General features: G+C 45.2%; 1 protein-coding gene across 1 annotated transcript in view; it reads right to left on the minus strand.

Annotated features, from left to right (window-relative positions):
• Positions 1 to 15419, minus strand: part of PPARGC1B (PPARG coactivator 1 beta) — a 159276-nt gene extending 143857 nt beyond the window's left edge. The window contains exons 1-2 of the mRNA XM_084838658.1: positions 13267 to 15419; positions 6842 to 7929 (exon numbers count right to left, since the gene is read on the minus strand). Coding sequence (XP_084694784.1) covers positions 6842 to 7294 — 453 coding nt within the window. The 5' untranslated portion in view covers positions 7295 to 7929; positions 13267 to 15419. The remainder of the gene's footprint in view (positions 1 to 6841; positions 7930 to 13266) is intronic.
• Between the last annotated feature and the right edge of the window lie 8581 nt (positions 15420 to 24000).

Raw genomic sequence — 24000 nt, forward strand, 5'->3', positions numbered from 1 at the left:
TCTTTCTTGTTTCTGAACATGGAGGCTCCATCAAGTTATCATGTCTACAAGCAATTTATATCGCTACCCTCCATGAATTTATTTTCACTTGTAAAGCCATCTAAGCTAGTAGCAACCTGTGTGAACGGAAAGGAGTTGTGGGTACAATGCATGAATAAACATGCTGAGCCATACTCTCTGGGTGAGATGAGGGTGTCGTGAAAGAAACTATAGGCTATGCTCAAAATCCTTTTTAACAGACCTGGGCTAAATATTCAAGGCCCCTTTAATCTCTGGTAGTCCACTCTGATACAGCTATTCCATGTGTATCTGCTCCCAAGATGACTGCCAAGAATCACAGCATGTACAAAACCATTAGACTGGAATCAGCCCAATATAGTTTAGTGGGCAGAAAATGCCTTTCTGATGATTCATACAAAAAGTAGTGTGTCCTGTACTGAGAACCACCTGCTTATAAAGCTGCTTAGCCAATGGATCCTCCCCAATGACCACAGCACTACAACATACCCCCAACAGCCCCTTTGAGCAGGTGTCACATATTCCCTAGAGAACCATATTTGCCAAGAAGAAAGTAAAAGCCGTTCACAGCCATGAATGCCAGCAGCAGTGCCACGAGCCAACTCTGGAAGAAGTTGGCTGGCTGAAGTTTGCCTGGCTTGGGACACTTTGCCCGCACCCCCGCTTGCCTGCGAAACCACTTTATTTTGCCTGGCAAACACAAGGCATAGAAGCACTACAGCAGAAGTGCCTTTGTGCCGATCAATACCACAGAAGTAGAACACACGTGCGGATTCTTTCCTGCCATAGAGTTGTCTGTTTTTGCCTGCCTTATGTGACTGCATCTTATGCTCATCTTTCTTTTATGCAGCTACATGTACTGGCTACTAGTCAATATGCCTGTCTGTAGAGTTTCCCTTGATCAGAGTTGCCTGCTGATAGACACTAATGCAGGCAGTTGAGTATAACTGTGTGCATCACTGTCCAGCTTTTGGAAAGTTGTGCATGATACACTCCTGGATCCATGATACTGTGAAACTGTCAGTCACTGCCATCACTTAGTTCAGCCCATAGCCATAAAAATGCCCTTTGTGCCAATCAGCCCTTAGCCAACAGCAATCTAGCGTCTATGCCACATTTGGCTCATTTGCTGGGCATCTCGGCAGAGAAGCCAAGGAGCAGAAACTCCACAGTGACTAAATCCCCAATATTATTCCTCTGGGGAATTTTGGCTCAGAAAGGCCTGGCATGACTGTGCCTGTGGAGAAAAACTCTTCCTGGCTGCTGCCCACACTTTATACGATCTCTGAATAAACAGAGAGATCCAGTCTATACAGCTGTCAGGCACTAAATTCACACCTCTTTGAGTGGGATCCATGTTGAAATGGCAATTTAGATCAAGTTTCATTTACAAGATAATGCCCTTACTCCCACAGCTTATGTACTCTACTGTTATATATCTCCTGCTTTCTCATAACTACATTTCTGACTTACACTCAAAGATGACACACATTTAACTGAAAATAAATCCCATTGGTTTCAATGTAACCTAACCTTGGCATGCTAGCTTTCTGTAGGCAGGGCATTTTTGGCATGAGGGACATTCAAATATACTATGCCCTGCCTGCAATCTGTAGTGGTCCATTCCAGAAAGGACCCTCTATATACAAATTCTTCTGAATATTCTATTCACCTCTTAATTTCAATTTGTTGCTGGTGTCTGCCAAAAACAACAAAGCAAGCAATGTTAACGAGAACTCAGAAGAAGCATCTCTTTTTTGCTTCTCTACATGAAACAAGCAAGCAAATAGAAAAGACCACCACCTCCTAACCACTAGTGTGGAAAAGACCACCACGCCAGTAGTTTAAGTCCCCACCAAACCACCATGAGAAATGGGTTGAGGAAATGTTGGAACACTTGGCCTATATGAACCAAGGAGACCTGGGTACACATGAGAACATCTGGGGTGGTTTTCTGGAGTTATATATAGCATAGACATCATTTGGACTGCACTAACAAGGAAAGCCATATCAGTTTTACACCAAGGGCAAAATATATAAACTACGTTCAAAATATATGATGTATATAGAGATGCGTTTTTATGCTTTGTTTTGGGTTTCCCTCCTTTTTCTTTTCTCATATGCATAGGGGTGGAGGGAGGGAAGGGTGGTGTGGCAAAAGAAAACCTACTTTTGCAGGGTGAAGAGGAGGAAAGGACAAATGAGAGCTAGTGTGGTATAGTGGTTAGAGTGTTGCACTAGAACTTGGGAGATCTGGGTTCAAGTCCCTATGTGGCCATGAAGCTCACTGGGTGACTTTGGGCCAGTCACTGACTCTCAGCCTAACCTACCTCACAGGGCTGTTGTGAGGATTAAATGGAGAGGAGGACTATGTAAGCCACCTTGGGTTTCTTGCTAGAGGAAACCAGGCAGGATATAAATGTAACGATAAACAAAAATAAAAATAAAATGGGTTTGTATGTGCATACATTTTTTAAATTTTCAACAAAATGTTAACAACAACACCACCATCACCCCAAGAGAACCCACAAAAGATCAGGGTCACAAAAGGACCATTTGAATACTTGCCCAAATGTAGGTGTGAACATATACATGCAGAGTTTGAGCACACTGCAGTGGTGGTCTGATGGCTTCACTACATGTCTGTTCGGGGCTAGAAAACCTGAAATAGGTAATTGAGAACCCCACTTCTCTTAAGTCACTGAAGCATACAGGAAGAGGAAACTCAGCAGAGCAAAATATGGCTTTCCCTTCCCCAAACAGTGATGTGATGCTGGCCAAGGTATTCTCAAAACACCAGGATACTGTTCAACCAAGAAACAATTTCCTTGTTTTGCCAAGGGAAATAATAATTTTTTGTCTAAATAGCTCAAGCACGCCAAAAGAAGCATTATGCAGATCTATGAAGTAGTTGGAAGAGTGTGTGTGTGTGTGTGTGTGTGTGTCTGAGAGAAGACAAACCATTTCGTTTTGGTCAATAATAGTTTATGTCTCTAACCATTAATTAATTGAGCTGCTAACAAGATGCTGAGAAAATAAAGAGGAAATACTGCCCGGGGAAGCTCCAAGTGGCGGCTTGTGTTATCATTTATATTTTTCCTTCAGCCAATGGAAAATGGAAAAGTCAAGCTGCTTTCTCACTCTCCTAGAGAGACAGAACAGTCTCTAACTCTTATCTCTTCAGCAGTATGTGCTAGTAATTCCTGACACTTTGCAACACCTGATGAATTAGCAACAATGGCCACAAACTCGAAATGAGAAGCAGGGAATGAATCCTGCTGGCTTGCGCGTAAATCATACATTGCCCAGTGCTGCACAATATGCCCATTTTGATGGAAAATCAGACTGCAGAAGGCCTTTAATATCTATCTGTTGCAATGCAGTCATTTTGTGAAACAACTTTCCTCTCAATACATAACAGCTATCAACGTGATTAAGGCACATCAGGTTAACACTCTGTGGGTGACTGTTCACCTACTGTACTATGATGTTCACAGCAACTTGGTATGCATTTCTGCAATGTTGCTGCAAAGTGAGGAAGGGGGAGGAGTGCCCATGGTATGTGATGGGAAATGCTGAAATCCTTCAGGGTCTCCGTGAAAGAAATGGGTAATATTCATTATCTTGTAGCCTCCTGACATTTTTAGCCTCTTTGGATAATCTGATCCTGGGCTAGAATACTTTGCAGAAGCAGCTTTCAGACTTCATTGAGAACTTAGCAGCCCAGCTGTAAGCAGAGGCTAGTACAGTATAGTAGTAATGAGGAGAGACGTCAGAGGCGAGCCTAGGAAGTACCTCCAGCTCATAGTTACATGCAAAACATGTGACAGCAGCCAAGGCTAGAGCCTTCACTGCAGTTTCGTCAGAGGTTAAGGTACAAGTACAAAGCATGCTTACAACTTCAATCATTTTCCAAAGAAATCACATGCCACTCCTTTTCACTCCAGACTTTAGCCCTTGCACACATGCACAGCAGAGGAGAAGAAAAGCTAATCCAAAGATTAAAAGCACCTTCAAGCAATGCAGAGAGACCTGCAGCAGAAAGCAAAGATCAGCCTACCACAAATACTAGTGATACACTGTCTAAATTATATATTAGCAATGTTGCAACCTACATACAAATAGCTGCTTGTAACAACAGTTAGTCAAGATTCTCTTATCTGGACAAAATTCAGATTTTCATTCACTGGCCTTTTGAACATACAAAACTCAGATTTGTCTACCCCCAGTTACACTTGCAACCTTATCTTTCGAAAAGCCAGATACACAGTTCTTCCAACCACCACACAGCACAAAACTATAAGGTATGTTCTGCTTTTAAATATGCAGAGACCACACAACTAGTTACAATGGAGCAGATCTCTTCATCCTTATAAAAGGCAGCCAAAGTGTTTTATGCAGTCCTCTGAACTCTTGGGTCTCAAAGGTATTTTCTTTTTTTTTTCAAAAGCAAACATGTTTTTTATAGAACCCACCAGAGTTTCCTAGTCAGTTGTTTTTCTGGCATCATGTAAATAAACCTTTGCAAGGCGGAAAATATGAACCCTGCTTACAAAATATTCTCTGCAAACTTCTTTAATCCAGTTGTCAACATCTCCTACTTAATTCTTTGCAAAGTCCCCTTAGCCAACATTGTCCCATGACAAACTGGAAAGCTCCAGCACTGGCCCTAGCACAGAGGTGCTCAGACTACACTGAGTCTAGCTTGGAGCAAGTCCAGCCTGGTTCCCTCTGGCACATAGAAAAACGCACACCAGTGGCAAATCAGACTGATTGAGACCAGGGCACTACTGCTTGTTTGCGACTCAAACATAGCTGACTCTCCTCTGTGCTCTTGTAAGCAACTAAATCCATAAACCCAAGTGGAAGAGAGGGAGGACTGGAATGTGCCACATCCCAAATCAAAGCTGTTTAGTAATCTCTGCTTATGAGAAAAACTGGAGGGCAATGGGGCGGTGAGGGGGAGTGGAATCGTAACCATGGAAAACTCTTTGCAATTGCAACAGGCACTGAGCTTGTGAGAGATGCATGATGGTCTTGCAGCATTGGCTCTCTAGCCCCTCTCTGCTTCTCCCCATGGAAAAGAATGCAGCCCGCTGCCCTTCCAGCAGGCACCCGCTCGTGACCAGGCGAGGGCTGCCAAGAAACCCTTAATCTGATTTTAACATGCAACTCAGTCCAAAAGGGAGAGAGAGCGGCAAAGTTGCTTATTTGTAGCAACTAACACATACACCTCCCTCACTCCAAAACTGCAGGTATATAACCAGCTAGCCGCATGACTCACGCATACAACCCAAGAAATTAGAGTTCCCACCAGCAAAGCCCAAGCAGAAAAGGGGTGGGAGCGTCCGGCATCCATCTATCCTTGCTGCCCCACAGTCAAGCTGAACGGCTGCCTGTCCTGCCTCCGTAAGTTAAAGGGAGGAGAAGGCAACAGTGGCGCCTCCAAAGGGCAAGCCTGAAGGAAGAGGAGCCGTGGGGGGGTGGGGAACATTCACAATGAATTAAATAAACTCTTTCAAGAATGCTGCCCCCTTTCACTCTGCCCTCGCTTGCACCTCCGACCTCTCACATCCTTAGCTCCAGAGCACATAACCCCGACAGAGCGATCTGCGCTCGGAGGGGGGGGGGGCAGAGGAGGGGGCAGTTGCAGCTCCAGCTGAGAACCCATGAAAAAGCAAGAGGACTTGCTCGTATCTGGGCCAGCAGCAGCAGCGTGACCCACCAGTCCACGTGCGAGTGGTGCTGAAAAGTGTTCCGGCTCCTCGAGTTTCTCTTCCCTTCCCCGCGCATGCGGTGCTGGCGCCGGCAGGAGCACCCGCAACTCAAGGCTCACCGTGGGAACGCTACCTCTTCCTCCCTTCCGCCGGATCCTTCTCTTAAATGCGGCATGGAGAGAGAGGAGCACAGACGCAAGCCTCCTCCAGGGCTGTCGGCTGCAGCCTCCTTCTCTGCTCGCCACTCAGCCGGAGCGCTGCCTGCTCTGTCTGCACAAGCGTGCAGCCTCCCCTCCCCACGCTCCTCGGTCCTGTCTGGTGTCTGAAGGAATCCCGGCTGCTGACCCGCACACATCCAGGCTCTCCAAGTCCTTGGACGCACTGGAAATGTGTGTCAGGACGGCCGTGCATCCGTCCAGCTCTTCGTTTTCCTCTGCTGGGGCATGAGACAGGCCAAGGAAGGGATCCGCTCTGAGGAAACCAAAAGTCCTTACACACACACACACTTCCCGCTCTCTGAAATTTGTGGGGCTCACCGGTGCCTATCAGATCTCAGTGGGCACCATAACACTTTCTTCTGCTCCGGGGATCTCATACCTCACACTTCCAAGTTGGTTCTGAGCCAGCCAGCCACCCTCCTCCGCCCCACAAACACACACACACACTCATTCCCAGCGCCCCAGATTCTATGCAGCGTGAACGCGGCGCCCTTCCGCCCCAAACTCTAGAGCATGTCAGATCGGAGGAAACCCTGCATCGCAGAGTCCCCAGTACGTGGCGGACCGGGGTCCCCCGAACCCCAGATTTCACGGTGCCTGGTAGATCCGGGATCGTGCCACCTCCCCGCCAAATCCTTAACATACAGCGGATCTGAGGTCCCCAGCTGTGCATTGGTCCCGGGGCCCCTGTGGCCGAGACTTCCCGGTGCATGGTGGAACTGGGGTTCCTGCTGCTCCCCGGGAGCAGCTTCCCTTCGCTCCAGGCTCCCTCTCCCCGCCGCCGTCCGTCCCCGCTGGGCACTCGAGTCCCTGCGACTGCTCAGCGCGTGCCAGATCCGGACGTGCCGTGTGCGCCTCGAGGCTGGGTCTCGCCGCCCAGAGCCGTACCTGGCTGTCGGCGAGATAGTTGAAGACGAAGGAGGAGAGCTCTTCATCCAGAAGCGCGCTGCAGTCCGGCCCCGGCTCCGCCATCTTCCAGCTCCTCCGGCAACGGCACGAAGTAGCATGCGGCAAGGGCAGCAGCGCGCAAGCAGCCAGGAACCAGCCGAGCCGGGCAGCCGGCGGGGCGGGGCCTGGAGCCCGCCGGTCGGGAGTGGGCGGGGCCGGGCAGGCAGAAGGGGCGGAGCCCCGGCGGCGGGAGGCTCGCCGGGGCTGGGCTTCGGGAGAGCGGCGGCGCCCGCAGGAGGGGGCCGGGAGCCGGCGCTTTCGCGCGCTCTGCTTCTCCTGCGAGAGCCGCGGGCGAGGGGAGCGCTCGCCGGGGCCGGAGAGGCAGAGGCAGACGCGCGAGCGCGCGCGGCTCCCGCCGGGGAGCGAGAGGGGACGGCGCGCGCGGGGCGTCATGGAGCTCGCCTGGGGGGCTCGGCGTCTCGGGGGCGAGCGCTGAGCCGCGAGGCGCGGTCCTCCTGCTTCTCCCTTGGGCAGGGACTCCCCCCCCGCCGCCCGTCCCCGGTGCGGGGCGCGTCGGCCTGCCTAGCAATCGCACTTCCGGACCCGGAGCTGGCCGTGGTTACTCCCTGGCGAGGGGGACGCAGCCTCGTTTCTGCCCTCGTTTCCGCTGCTGCAGAACAGAAGTCAGTTCTGCTTGGCACAGAGCGCAGCGTGCCCGGTGGAGGGGGAGGAACGCGGGCGCGAACAGCCTCGCGTCGACTCGGGGATTGATCCGCCGCCACCCCGCCCGCCGCTACTCCTGCGCGCTGTCTGTCCGTCGCAAAGCGCGGCCGCTCCTCAAGGACTTCCGTTTAGTGTCCCGTATGCGACTTGACTGAGAAGCCAGGAAGCAGAAGTTCGGCGCCTTCCATTTTGTGCTGAGCAGCTATTCGTGGTCGTTTGGCAATCCGGACGTGCTTTCCTGTGAATTATTTCCTTATAGTGGTGCTGTCAGGGCAGGACTTTGGGGCACAAGTCGAAGGTCCCACTCAGCAGAATTGGGCAGGAAGGCCTCCAAATGCAGCAAGGCTGGCTTACCACACCTTGAAGCAAGTGATGTAATACTCATTGTCTAACGGGGAGGGGGGAGGGCTGGTAGGACCATGAAATCCAGAGTCTAAAATTACTTAACTGCACCACTGCTTCCTTAAGCAATCCAGGGTGGCTTTTTCTCTTTCTCTTGCTGTGTGTCTATGTATGTATGTATATACACACACACACACAAAATCTTCCATTCATTCTTTCAACACCTTGCCACCCCTGCTGCCAAAGTGAGCCAGTAATCCCCACCTACAGCCAAAATGTGGGAGCTAAACCAGCCAATCTACTCAAGTGGGGGTTCAAGTCCTGCCAGCTTACTCAGCCACAGAGAACATTGTTACGCCGGGAAAGTTGAAAGTAATCAGGTGTGATATTAGCCAGCTCACTGTGCAGCATTAAGATTTCTGTGTACATGGGATGGAACATTGGGTAGGCCTGCTGTGCATATTGTTCACGCAGATGATGTGAAAGCTAAATCTGCAGGTAATGCTGCTGAACACACTCTCCTATTACCTCAGTACAATGCATTTTCCCCAGTAACTCATTCTGAAAGGCCTGCTGAGCTGACACATTGTGGGTTCTTAGGCATGGAATGTGAGCAGCATCTCTTCTCCCCTCAATCAATATGTTAGGCTAGAACATGAAAAAGAAACACAGTGGTAAAAAAAGAAAAAAATCCATTAGTACATACAGCTTCAGGCTAGCAACCAAAACATGCTCCCTTGAAAGGTGAAAAACAAGCAATTTAGATGCCGTAGATGGCATTTCAGTACGATCAAAGCTAATCTCTATGACCCTATGGTGTGAGAGCTAGTGAACAGCAGCGGAGAAACTGAGCCTGAAGTCCCCAGTTCAAAGTTGGCCACAAAGTTGGCCTTAACCAAACCACTGTAGCAAAGGGATGATAATATGAACCTACCTATTAATTAATTAATGGTTATTAATAACAATATTTATATACCGCTTCTCATTTGAAACAAATCCCAAAGTGGTTTACAAAAGAATAAAAACAAAAATACACAAGACCACACATACATGCATAATAGTATCATGAGGCTGGTACAAACAGCTCCGGCCTGGGGGAAAGCCAAAGAGAACAGATATATTTTCGATAAATGCCTAAAACATGCCAGCATTGACGCCTGATATACTTCAGAGGGGAGATCATTCCACAGGGTGGGCACCACTGCAAAGAAGGCCTAGGAGGTTGGTATAAGGGGAGATGTCCCTTGAGGTAACCTGGTTCTGAGTTTTAACCTACCATGACAGTTGTAAGGATTCCTGAGATAATGAATGTGACATCTTGAACACTCAAAGGTGTTATATAAATGCTGTTTTATAATTTTTTTATTCACATATATCTACCTGGGTCAGGGCTAGTTATGGATAGTATATCTCCTTAAACTGGACTGTAATGCTGTTTCCTGTTCCCTCTCCAGCTCAGTCATCCATTTGTTACACAACTTCCCTGTCCTCACTCCCAACCCATCCAGCTTAATCTACCCTTTTCCTCTTTCCAGTAGCTAGAGGCCTTGTTTCCAGGCTAAGCAACTAGATGTAGCATGTAGAGAGAGTTCAGTTGGCTCACATTAGGCCCTGCACAAAAAAATGGTTGTCGCAGAATCCACTGGTGTGGAAAACAAATTATTGAACTGTTGGGTTTTAAAAATATATCTAAGGTGTACATCCTGCTATAAGATTATAAGCAAACGGAGACAAAGGAGAATTAGAAGAACTTGGGCATCTCTGCTTGGACAGATTATAGAAGCATTTTTCCTGCATTGGTAAATGAAAAATCTGGTAGGTTAAATATATAATTTTAAGGTCATTCTTCAAAGGAAGCCAAGTTTGGATACCTATTTTACCTTGTTTTAATTTTCTTTGAAGAAGAGCATAGCATGAAATGTGTGCATGTTGGGGGTTTTAAAAATCACATTCAATGCATTTTGGGGAGGTTGTGAAGTAACTCTTCCTCAAGTCCTTCTGCCTCCGCTTCGGGACAGCTGTCCTCACTGTCCCACAAGCTTCAGCCCCTAAATTCACCAGGTAAAAGAGAAAAAAGGTAAATCCACCCGATATGCCTAATTGGTTCACTTTACCCAACCAGAAGAAGTATCCAGGAAATGTGAACACCATTGGTAGCACAGAAAGATGAACAAGATGGGATTTTATAATTTAAAAAAAACAAACAAAATCTATTTAATACAAGATAAATATCTTATAATTAATCACTCAGTTCTCGGTCTTATCCTGCCTACTCTACCCCTTCTACTCTACTCTTCCCACAACCCCACTATCTAGATGTAGCTTAATCAAACCCCAAGGCCCCATCTCTATCTCCAAACCTTATCTCCATCTAACCAACTGTCTGCTCCTGCCTTTTATAAGCTCAGTCTCGACACAAGCCACCTTTCACTCACTGACTACCAAACAGTTAACCCGAGCTTACCTGGGTTCTATTTAACACGGCAAACACATAAACATTAATATAAACTCCACATGACAAGCATTGTGATTATTGCACAGAGGTCTTTCTGCACCGATGTCTTTTCGCCCTTTTGGGTCATTGCTTTGGAGGGTAGCTCTCTTTGTTTCTCCCTGTGGCATTTACCCCTAGCATTGCCAACTAACTAAACTGCTTAGTACCGCGGTAAAATATCCAGTGTTGTCAGGGCGCAATCAGTTTTGCCCTCTGGCTTAAGTTGCTTTGTCCCCCACCCACCCATCCGCTCCCCCCAAGCACACAACATTAAGGCCCCACTCAGCTCATGTTAGCTACTAAGGACAGATTGCACATACCAGTGGAGGCTGGTGGATCCAATTTTGATGGGGCTGTGTATCCACAGCAAGAACTCTAAGGGAGCTATCCAAGGGGCTGGACCCCAGCCCCAAAATAGGTTCAGCACCTTGGGCAGTTCCTTTAGCATTGTGGCTGGTCCTGACTGAAACCCAGAATGGATAAACAGCCCTACCAAAATCAGAGCCACCAGCCTCCACTGGCACATATGCTTCTTGCAACTGCTCCTTCAGTAAAAATTTCCCAGACTGGTTTCAGTGACACTCCTCATTGTATGGAGCAGTAAAGAACATGGGGAAATAAATGCTGACAGGGTTGGTCCTTAATTCTGAAGAGACCAGATTTTATAGCACCTTGGGCTATGTTGGCAGTGAGCCAGAAGCTCAAAGCTTGATCCTTACTGACATATAAATGCACATAGTCATTAGACTTTCTTTTATGGTGCGCTATGCTGTGCTCATAACTACAGGAGAAGTGGTTGCTGAATATTCTGTACACCTGAACAGAACACATGCTGAGCTAAATTGAAGAATGCAAAGAACCAACCTTGTGCTTACCCAGGGCTTTGTTTTACTGGCTGGCTACTGTCAGATGTGGGGAATGCTTTCATGTTTCAGATGCAGCTTGCTCTCATGTTTTATTGCACACAAACTAAAAGTTTCTTCTGAAAGAATTAACGATGGGTCTGAAACCCTCTTTATGTCGTACCTATTTGCTTATTCAAAGCAATTAAAATGGAAAGAGCATCCTTTGACAATGCAGGCAGCTGAATAATTTAATTAGTCAATATATAATTGCCCTGAGCAGTAGCACATGCGAGCAATTGAAGCTAGATCCCCCTAGAAGCCCATCAGACTGTCTATATGATAGTGATCTGCATAAAAGGATTATGCTGCTAAGAGATATGCACTGAGTTGCATTGTGCTTATGGTTCCTTGGTGGGGAGTGAATGAAATTGCTTATTGTCCAAGTCCAATAACAATAGAATCCTGTCATTTATCCGCTCTGTTATCAGCTGTTTTAGGGTTGTCTCTAGTTCTTTAGAACTTTTATAGATCACATTTTTCATATTATCACAATACTTTGTCATATTTTGCTTTTTTTTTCATTTATTATGGTGAACATAGGACTTTAAAGGACATTGACATCCTCTGGTCGAGTCCTCTGTTCAAAGGTAAACACACCTACGCCACCTATAAACATTTTAGCCCTACAGATTAACCAGCGGCACCCAAGCTATAATGCGCCAGAAGCACTGAGCAAATATGGACAAAGCAGAGATACCCACACAATTTTTAAAATACAGCTTAGTAAAAACAATTCAGAGTGACGCATTCTTCAAAAGAAGACAATACATTCTCAGAGTGACTAGCTAATCTGACCCAAAGGAAAATTCCGATGGTGATCTGGTACAGCATAAAGAAAAACTCACTTAAGTCTCCCAAATAATTTTTAATGGAAGATTTCGTATTTTTTCTTTATTTTAAGATGGCCCTGCCGAGTGTTCCATCTCCAGTCATAGCAAAGGGCAATAAAACAAGTAGGAAGGAGAAGGGGTTCAGGAAGAGAATTCTTAAATGTCTCAATAGGCCCTACCTGAGGTATCAAATTAAAATCAGAAACCATCCTTCATGACTTTCTGCAATTCCCTTTTGAAAGCAGATAAGTGAACTGCCTCTACCGGTGTCCCAGAATTGTATACCCTCATACCGGAACACCTAATTCTGATCACCAATCTCAGTTTATAAATGGAACTTAGTACCATTAGTTGTTGCAACAAATAATCCACCCCCCACACTGCGTTAATCCCTTTGTATTTATAAAATGATGTCCCATTCCTTCATGACGTATTTTTTAATAGGGCTAAACAGGCCCAGCCAGAAATGTGTGTTTTGAGGTCTGTTCTATCTAATCAGCTCAGGATAGGTAGCATTTTAGGGTGCAACCTTATGTATGTTTGGACAGAAAAAAAAGTCACACAACTCCCAACATTCCCAAGCCACCCGTGCTGGCTGGGGAATGCTGGGAGTTGTAGGACTTTTTCCGGTCTAAGCATGCATAGGATTGTGCCTTTAGACTCTAAAATTTAGAGCTCCAGACACTCTTTGAAAAGACCCACTATCTGGATCCATTTCAGTCAGGGTCAGGCCAGGTTTTGGCATGGAAAGAGCCTTGGTCACCCTGTATGATGACCTATGTCAGGAGAAAGACGGAGAGTCTGACCCTGTTGATTCTCTTTGATCTCTCAGCAGCTTTCAACCGCTCAACCATGGTATCCTTCTGGAACAGCCCTCTGAGTTGGGAGTGGGAGGCACTGTATTGCAGTGGGTTCACCCCTACTTGGAGGGTCAGCTCCAGAAGGTGATGCTTGGAGAACATTGCTCGGCCCTGTGGATTCCTGAGGATGGGGTTCCACAGGGGTCAGGTTTGTCACCCATGCTGTTCAACATCTACATGAAAGCGTTGAGTGCGGTCATCCGGAGTTTTGGAGTGCAATGTCATCAGTATGCTGACACACAGCTCTATTTCTCCTTTTCATCTTCTTCAGGTGAGGCTGTGGATGTGCTAAGTTGGTGCCTGGCTGCGACAATGGACTGGATGAGGGCTAATAAACTGAAGCTCAATCTAGACAAGGCCAAGATGCTGTTGGTGGGTGGTTCTTCTGACTGGATAGAGGGTGTTCAGCCTGTTCTGGGTGGGGTTACACTCCCCCTGAAGGAGCAGGTCCATAGCTTGGGGGTCCTACTGGAACCATCTTTGTCACTTGAGGCTTAGGTGACCTCAGCAGCACAGAGTGCCTTCTACCAACTTCAGTTGGTGGCCCAGCTACACCCCTATTTGGACAGGGATAACCTGGCTTCAGTTGTCTATGCTCTGGTAACTTCCAAGTTAGATTACTGCAATGTGCTCTACATGGGGCTGTCTTTAGAGACAATTCAGAAGGTGCAGCTCATGCAAAATGCAGTGGCCTGATTGATAACTGGGACTAGAAGGTCTGCACATATAAGACTAACTCTGGCCCTCTTGCACTGGCTGCCTATATGCTTCCAAGCTCAATTCAAGGTGCTGGTTTTAACCTATAAAGTCCTACATGACTTGTGACTGCAATACCTGATCGCACGCCTCTCCGGAAATGCACCTACCCGTATGCTACATTCAGCATTGAAGGTCCTCCTCTGGGTGCCTCCTCCGAGGGAAGCTCGGAAGGCAGCAATGAGGGAGAGGGCCTTCTCAGTGTTGGCCCCCCATCTTCTGCCTAGCGCCAACATTGATATCTTTTTGGTGCCAGGTTAAGACCTATCTCTTTTCCCAGGCATTTGGCAACACATGATGAGTTTTAATTTGTCCTGGTTGTGTCTTTAGTTATAACCGACTGTTCAAAGTTGTTTTTACTTATATGTTGTTTGTGTATATTGTCTGTGTGCTTTTATGTAAATGGCTTTTAAACTTTGTATATTGTATTTTAATGTTTTAACTTCTGTAAACGGCCCAAAGAGGTTTGGCTATGGGGCAGTATAGAAATAACAACAACAACAACAACAATAACAATCATAATAGAGTCTGTTGTAAAATATATTGAGCTAAAAAATACCCACAGCCCAATCCTAGCTGTTAAAAATCATTACAAGGTCTTGTATTACGTACTGAAAGTCTGCTGGCTTTTTAATAATAGGAGGGAATTTGGGTCCATAACTGGCCACATAGAACGTGTCTCTGTTCTCCACTGTAGAGATACACAATGGAGATGCTAATTTGGGGGAGGCGGTCATGCACTTGAAATGGTTCTGTCGCAAGGAATACAGATTGTGCCTCCATTGCAGCAGCAGGCTCTGCATTCAGACTGCTAGAGTGCTGCTCAAATGCATTCCTCCCAACCACCACCACCACCACCACCATGCAGCACCTCTGATGGCTGTGAGCCAAAATGGATGCAATGCCTTAGAAACTTAAACCTGGCCATATTAACCTAGCTTAAATAAAGATGCCTTTGAATGACTTCAGTTTCAGTTTAGGCAGGTACAAGGGAAAGAAGCCGTGCAGTTGCAGGGGTGGTGGCAACCCAATGCTCCTTTTTGTGAGCGTTTCCTGTTCCATGAATGGAACAACTAGAATATATGTCGGCTGATTTGAGAGATCATAATAGGACATAGGGAAGGTAGTGATTTCTTTTGTATGTATGAAAACATACATAAGATATGTTGAGAGCCCAGCCCAGTCTCATCAAGATGTGAGTTGCTCTCAGTTTTATGTGCTGAAAGGCTCTGTCTTTGGAAAGAGAGTTACAGTAATCAATCTTGAAGTTACAGTGGCATGAATGGCTAAGTTAATCATTTTTAGTTTACACCTTTACCATTAGATGGAGTTTGTGAAAATATTCCTGGATACTGACATGATCCTGGAATGCAATGCTTTAAGATACATAGAAATAGAACCAATCTCCTAGGGTAACAAATCTAAGTAATCCAGGAATGCCATCACATGTCATTGCTTCTCCTCTTCCTTTCTCCATGCTGTTGCAAGATTGGTAAACTATTATGACTTCAGTCGTCTCACCAGCTTCAATCAACTTGCCTTCATCCAACAATTTTTTTTAATACCTTTTATTCTATTTTTTATCTTTATAAATGAAATAAACAGTACCAACAACCTAATCAGTATCTACAGTTTCCCAACAATATAGTATTCTTAGGAGGACACAGCAATAAAGAAAAAGAGAAAAAAAAAAAAAAACAGAAGGAGAAGGAAGAAGGAAGCAAGAAAGAAAATGAAAAAATATAAAAACGTTACTTAAAAGGATTAAGTTTAAATTCCATTACACACAAACTTCAAATACCGTTCTACTTAAAAGTTATACCTATAACATTGGCAATATTACGATTCAGTACAGCATAGATAATCATCCTGACATTTCAATATCATCAGTCTTATAGCAAGGAAGGAGGCCTACAATTCATTTCCAGTAACCATATATTGCCCTTCAGTTAACATATAATAGTAGAGCTTAACAATTTAACCACCCAAAAGTATTACTAACCAGTCTCATAATGATGATAGTAATAATAATTAAAAAGGAAGAAAATTAGAAAGGATAAATAATAATAACAAATCACTAATACATTTTATATTGTTATATAATAATAAAGCTTAAAATCAACCTTACAGCAATCACTAATGTTTTTTGTACTAGATATACAAAGAAGTGTGCAGATCTCTATACACCCTCAAACAGTAAATTTAAGTACAGTATATCATATCCATTTTAGGAGAAAGGATGTAAAAGAAAAGAAAAAAATGAAAGAAAGCAAGCAAGCAAGCAAGCAAATATATATGAGCAATTATCTCTGGCCAAGCCTGGATCTTACAACCATAGCCAGTTGACAAAACATGTTTATAAATTCCAGTTCATGGGGCTGGAACAGAAGTCTCACGCGTTTTTCCAATTAGCCACGCCACCGCCATTTTGTGATTTAGAAACTTCTTCATCTGACCTTCAGAAAAAATGCAAAATGTAGCAGGATATTTTAAATGATATTGTAAGTTAATTTGTTTTGCCAGGTTTTTCGCCTTGGTAAATTGCCTTCTTTTATCAGCAATTTCTTTGGTGTAATCCGGAAATAACATGACTTTATCTCATTTTGATCCCCAAAAAAGACTTCCGCCCCCTCTTGCCAGACGCAGGATATAATTTTTTGTGGCAATTCTTGCAAATTGGACTATAATCGTATAACCAGTCCCTTTGGCATTTGGCACACGGAATCCGTGCTCAATATCACGTAAACAATCAGATGACACGGAGTATCTCATGCAGAAGCTTATCTACAAAAATAGACAAATTTACATCAGTAGGTAGATCTTTGATACCAATAATACGTACATTTGCCCTGTGTGTCAGAGCCTCAAGTTGGGAGATTCGGACAGAAAAATCGTTATAAAAAGCTTGTGACGCAGTGTTGTTCACTGCCACCCGATCTTGCAGCTCGTTAACCTTCACCTCCATTTTTTGCCAAGAAGTGTTAATTAAATCCACAGCCCCTTGCAGGGCAGTGATGGAATTTTGACTTGTATCCAGCCTCTTAGCCTGTTCAGCAAATTGCAAAGACAAAGTTTTTATCAGAGCAAGTAACTCCTCTGTATTTTCACTTCTCGGAGCCTTTGCCATGGGAGGTAGAGGGCGGGTAGGCAGAGATCCTGCTCCTTTTTTCCTCCTTGATGTAGCCATCCTTCAAACAGATCTTTCAGGTCCTCAAATATTGTTGGTATTTCTTAATCCATAAACTACATTGGAGCATGTCAGCCCTTGATTCTCCTAATTAGATAGGAGTTTCAAAACTTTTGAGCAGTGATTAAGCTCTGGCAGACTAGCCTCGGAGCCCAGCCCCCTTGCTGCTTCCAAGACTTCATCCAGATGCTGCTCTTGCCTCCCCTTTCCATTCCAGGGGAAGATGAAAAGGTTTTTCAACCTTTTAAAAAGCTGTTTGAGATAGCATCCCATGGAGGCTCCGTGGAATGCTGCCAGGGCAACATTGGCTCTGACCAGAAGTCGCCTTCATCCAACTCTTGAGTGAGATTGATACCTGGTAAATGTTGAAATTACATGACCCATGCTGCATGTAAGGGAGAGGCAAGACCGGGTGTTGTTAGTGTGCCCATGGCATCTCACTCCAAATCTCCCTTATCTTATGTACATCTATTGAAAAGGTGAAGCAAGATAATTATACTCATTGGGACCTCACGAAGATGGAATTGAGGAGTTGACAAAAACCATTGTCCTCTGACCTTTCTTGAGTTTAACAAGGGAAACCACTCAAGCATTCCTATGCATATCCATCACATTATGCAGATGTGTCACTAATGTGACCCAGTGATCAACTATATTGAAGGTCAGGTTATGGAAAGATCTAATGGCATCGACAGTGCACAGTTTTTCCTGTTAAGGTTTTGGCACAAAGCATTGGTCAATGACCTGAATGCAGTGTTTTTGCCATAATCATACAGAGAGACAGAATGGTAGCAGTACAGGCATCTTATAGTGTGCAGAGGTGCAGCGAAAGCATTCATTCAATAGAGTTCCCCTTAAGTAAGGCACTGGAGAAAGGACAGTTACTGACTAGAAATCTAGCTTTGGAATCCTGAGCAGGGGCCAAAGAACCAGAAATGTAAGATTGCCCACCATGCTTTGTTTACATCAGGCATATACAGTTGTGACACAGTTTTTCTGCAAAGTTAATGCTGATTCGTTTGAATTACAAACTTGATAGACCCCATTCCTTCCAGAGTTCATGCATTCCCTTAACAGTGCTTTTGCATATTGACCTATTTTGTTAGGGATACATGCAAGTAAGTCTTTATTAACATAACATGCCAGGGCCAGGGCACCATTTCACAGACATGGCCCAATCCTGATATCACTTTCTGTTGATGACTTGGGGACAAGAGCCCAAGCTTGGCAACAGAAATAAGTTCCTGGTTTGGATTTTATGTCACCATATTGGCCACATGGAACATATGATGCCAGTCTTGAAACAACTTCATTGGCTTCCAGTTGGTTTCTGAGCTCGATTCAAAGGGCTTGTTTAAAGCTCTAAATAAATGGTTTTGGCCCAGGGTACCTTAAGGCAGCCTTCCCCAACTTGCTGTCCTTCAGATGTTTTGGACTACAACTTCCATCAGCTAGCATAGACAATGGTCAGGGATTATGGGAGTTGCAGTCCAAAACATCTGGGGGGAGCAGGTTGCAAAGGCTGTCTTAAGGTCAGCTTTCTCCTATATATACCATAAGATCTTCCTCAAGTCCCTGCTCCAAGTTTCTCCATAATCTGAAATATGGTGGCTAGTGAAACGGGACAGAGCTATGTTGGCAGGGGACCCAAGGCTGTGAACTCCCTTCCAGAGGAGGTTCTGCTTCCTTGCACCTAGCTTTTAGATGACTGGCTAATGCCAAGGTCTGAACAAGCAGTTCCCCAAAACTAAGAGAGTGTGCCAATATTATTTTTAGGGAACTGCTTGCTTTGGTTCTGGCTGATGCTTTCTCAGCTCTTGTCCCCAAAAGCCTCTTCTCTACCTGAGATACAGTGATATCATTATTATCTAGACTCATGTATAGGAGGGCCTGCCAAAGTTCCACCAGAACTTCATTAACTTTTACCCCACCATCGGGTTCACATTCTGGACACTATGGTGCAAATACATAATGGACAAATAAGCATCACCTTATATCGGAAACCTGACTGCTGTATATATTTACATGCTTCCAGCTTCTACCCAAAGCACACCACAAAATCCATTGTCTACAGCCAAGTCCTACAATACAATCGCAGGTGCTCAGACTCCTCAGACAGAGAGTCACATCACAAGGATTTAAATCAGGCATTTACCAAACTAGAATACCCACCCAATAAAGTAAAATAAAATAAGATAACAGGGCCAGACTGGTAACCAGGAATAATCTCCTGCAGGACAGACCAAGAAGAGAAAACAGGAGAATACCACTTCTTGTCACCTACAGTTCCCAGCAAAAACCAGTCAAGTGTATCATGATCCAGAGCCCATCCTGGACAATTATTCCCTCTCACAGGTCTTGGCTAGTAGGTTTGTACTCATAGACAGCCACCCAACCTAAACCAGTTACTCTCCAGCAACAACAGACCTCATAATAGAGATACAGACCCAAGAACCAGACCTGTGGCAGAGCCAGATGCCAACTCTGTCCCCATGTCTACTCTGGACCTAAGACCTCTGGAATTGTTAAGAACTGGTGCCTGAGCTTACTTTCCCCTCTTCCCTCCCCATTCCTTTTTCCTTTTGCATTGTATCTTTTAGATTATAAGCCTATAAGTAGGGACTCTGTTGTTAGTTATTGATCTTATGTAAACTGCTGTGAGAGCTTTTTTTGGCTGAAGAGCAGGGTAAAAATGCTTTAGATAAACTAGTTTAGATAATGTCATCCACAACATCAGGGGTTCATTCACCTGCTCATCTTCCAATATGATATATGTCATCATTTGCCAGCAGTGTCCTGCTGCATTCTATATAGGACTATATAAGAAGTGCTGTTGGACTCCTCTCCTGTTTGTGGGCTTCCTGTGGGCAGCTGGTTGGCCACCGTGTGAACAGAATGCTGGACTAGATGGACCTTTGATCTGATTCAGCAGGGCTTCAGGGCTTTGATCTGATTCAGCATCTTATGACAAACAGGTTAGTCACTACACAAATGAATAAATGGACTCTAATATGACATCAGAAATGACAGTATTAAAACCAGTGAGGGAACACTTCAACCTCTCAGAATACATTGTCGTTTACCTTAAGGTGACCATTCTTGAACAAAGGAACGTCAAAGACAGATTTCAATATGAACAAGCTGAACAACAATTCATCAAGAGGTTCAACTCTATCTTCTGTGGTTTAAACAGGGACAAAGGATTTTTTTCTTAACACACCAAGAGAGCAATCCTATGTCCGCTAGACACTGTCTAGCAGGCCATAGGATATATTGTACTTCAAAGAAGGAAAGGCTAATGCTCAGAAAAAGGGTTGCTAGGTTGCACCGGGAAAGAAAAGGCATATAAGTTTAAATGCAGCAAGAGCCAAGACCACCATGGCTTCTGCCACCTGTTCCCTCCCCAATATTACTGTCTGCCTCACCTGCAGGCCTGCTCACCATAGCAGGCCAGAGAAAGGGTTGACTACAGGACCAGGGGAAGAAATGGACAGGAGAAGTTTCTGTTGCATTGTCTCTTACTCCACTGGGGAATTTAAGTGTGTGTAAATGTTTTCTAGGTTGCAATCTGGCAACTCTACTCAGTCAGCACTCACTGAACTGACCACTAAGATTTCTTACAGCATTTATAAGTGCCAAACTACAAAATGGATTCAACCAGCAGACCTACCTTCTAACTAGGCACTAAATTTCCAGGACAGCTATTTGCATGCAGTTTTGCTGAGTAATTACCTTGTTTATTTAGAATAGCAGCACTGACCTGGTTAGGCTAGGAAGTAAGTACAATATGTGGTAGTGTATGTCTTCCTAACCTGGAACCTGTCTCCACGACCATGGAAAGGGAAGGGATTGGTGGCAATTCCAGATTTTTTCTTGGAATTGGCTTTGGTCTGGGCAGGGCTTAGGGATGTATGGATTACTCACCCCATTCCGGTCCGGGGCATCTGCAGTGGGGGGGAGGCGATCCGTCCCTCCCCCTGAATCCTCCCCGGCCAGCTCCGCTCCGCAGCAGGTCTGCGGAGCCACCATAGCGGCCACCATTTGAGTCCCTGCATTAGCCATGATAGGCTACGTATATCATACGGCAAAAGGCAGGGATGCAAATGGTGTAGCGGCCACCATTTGCATCCCTGCATTAGCTGTGATAGGCTACATATATATTTACGTAGCCTATCATGGCAAAAGGCAGGGACGCAAATGGCGTAGCAGCTGCCATTTGCTTCCCTGCTGTTTGCCGTGATAGGCTACGTAAATACTTACGTAGCCTATCACTGCTAAAGTAGGGAGGGAAATGGCGGCCGCAGATCAGGGCAGCGGACGGCCAACAAAAGGTAGGGTCTGTTCTGGGGAAATTTCACGGGGTGGCGGGGGTGATTGCTCCGTTCCACCATGGAGTCCGGGGGAGAGCGAATTCTAAAGAATCTGGCCTCACTGGAGTCTGTAGCGGAATTCTCTAATATCCCTAGCAGGGCTCCACGAATGGGTGCACCAGAGCAGTATAAATCACTTCACAGAACATACTTCCAAGTGGGGGGATTTGAGTGAATGTCATTTGACTGGCGGGGCTGCTCAACTAACAAGAGAGGCTTCCCCCGACCTTCCAGGTTCTCCCCTACTTTCACCTTCAATAAAATCTCATGTTTCCTCCTGTGTCTCTACAAAAATCTCTCTCTCTCTCTCTCTGTCTCACCACCCACCCACCCCAGCATTATTTACTCCGTTAAAGAACAATCACTAAAGGAACACATCTCCTCCACACTTCAGCCACCCTGCATTTGCGGAGCCACAGGAAGATGAAGCGGGGGAAACGGCTGCCGGATGACACATAGGATGTGTCATACCAGCATTTCCACATGCCCCACCCTGGAATGCCTCCCAGAACGTCCCGTTTTTGCCACTCCGCACTCCTCTTCTGAGCGCGGAGTGCGGGGCTGTTCTGAGCTGCCTGCAAGGCAGTGCAGGAGGGGGGGAAGGTCAGTTCTCAGGGAACACCCCTTGATTGGGGTCACAGTGAAAGGCACAACCCTTGGCAGGACTAGCATGCCCAAGGTAAATGCAGGGGTTGCTGGACACAACAACTATATCGCTGGGAACCCGACTTAAGGAAAAGAGACTTTAAGCAGTCTCAGGAAATTTTTACCCTGATAAGCTCCAGGGTGGCTGCTGGATGGCCATGTCATGTATCCCTAACAACCTCGAAATGCAGTCAGCTTGGAGTAAATCACTGGTGGAGACACCCCCCTGGATCCATACCACATCCACGCTGCCATTGGATCTCTCTCAGAACCATATGCTATGATTTTGATGTACCCTGTGCTTTCATATAAGGTTGCAACACTGAGGGCGACCTTATCATGGGTCCTTTGGTTCCATATATTATATTATCCAAACTTGGCTTGCTACATCATTTTTATATTACTTTTTCACTGAAACGTTTAAGCAATAAAGGGCCAAAGTACACACCATATTAAATGCATGTAATCATTTTAAAATGCTTTAAAAAAATTAAGTGGAGGGAGCAGGATGAAGACAGTGTAGGGAGAGGGGGCTAACTGTATGCACTGCACTCCCTTTAAAAATCTACCCCCCATACCTTATACTAGCCCTGGCAGGAAAGATTTAATGGGTGCCAAGAAAGACTATTTTCTGTTTTGATCAGCTTGTTTCTATAGCTAATCACTTTTTCTAGGGAAACATGAACTTCCCCACCAACACCCAGTCTGAATTTATCCAGCTTAAACATCCTGTGCTGGGGAAGTACGGAAAGAGACGATAGTTAAAAGATATGAAAATAATATGTGCTTATTGCATGTATAATTGCACAGCTCCCTTTTTAATTAGTTCCTTGCCACATCTCATTGAAATGTGAGCAACAAAAAGTACCTGATTATTATACCTGTGTTGTTTCATGCCCTTATATAACTCACAAAAGTGGTGAGACTGATTTCAGAAACTTACTGAATATGCCAGTTTGGGGGCTCTCTTTTAAGCTAATTCCACTTCAGACTAATGCTTGTGAATGAGTTGCAAAACTCAAGAGAACTGAGGCAGTGTACTTGATGGCTGTGACAGCTGGACTATAAGGAAGGCTGAACGCTGAAGAATTGATGCATTCGAATTGTGGTGCTGGAGAAGACTCTTACGAGTCCCCAGACTGCAAGGAGGTCAAATCAGTCCATCCTAAAGGAAATCAACCCTGACTGCTCATTGGAAGGACAGATACTGAAGCTGAAGCTCAAATATTTTGGCCACCTAATGCGAAGAGAAAACTCCCTGGAAAAGACCCTGATGCTGGGAAAGATTGAAGGCAAAAGGAGAAGGGGACGGCAGAGGATGAGATGGCTAGATAGCATCACCGATGCAATGAATATGAACTTGAGCACACTCCGGGAGAGAGCGCAGGACAGGAAGACCTGGCGTGCTATGGTCCATGGGGTCACGAAGAGTCGGACACGACTTAACAACTGAACAACAACAATAGTACCAATAAAATAAGGAAGGTGCTGTAAAGACGTTTATCTTCTGTCTTGGTGAAAGGGCCAAGCTATTTCCTGGCATCTGAAAAATAAAAGGATAATTAATTTTTAACTATGAATACGTTTGACACAGATCTGATACTACTGGCTCCAGCGATCTTTGTGGTGTGTGGATTCTGTGCCACAATCCTGAGAAGTCTGCAGGACATACTGACTCAGGTGTAGATTGGTCTTTTATGCTTTACAGAAAATGTTCAAAGCATCTTGCTTGGCCATAATTTTATGTGGTTCTGAGTCATGGATTATAACCAGAGCAATTTCCAAGAGATTAAGTGGCTTCACAGCCAGCTGCTGTGATGTGATCTAGGCCCAGGGAGACTGGGTGTAAAGTTACCAATTTAAAGTATAACAGGAAAAGTCTGCCAGTGTCCTTTCAAAATAGCATAGTTCAGAGACCAACTAATGTCACTAGGCCACTGGTCAGGAGGAGTTGCAAAGTTTATCTCTATCCTTAGCCTACCAAAGGCTGAATGTGTGACACAGAAAAGAGAGCCAATTAAAGAGAGCCTACCAGGAGACACCCCAA

Source organism: Heloderma suspectum, chromosome 2 (assembly GCF_057233095.1).
Source record: "Heloderma suspectum isolate Gila_16-S chromosome 2, 16-S_ref, whole genome shotgun sequence".
Lineage (NCBI taxonomy): Eukaryota > Metazoa > Chordata > Lepidosauria > Squamata > Helodermatidae > Heloderma > Heloderma suspectum.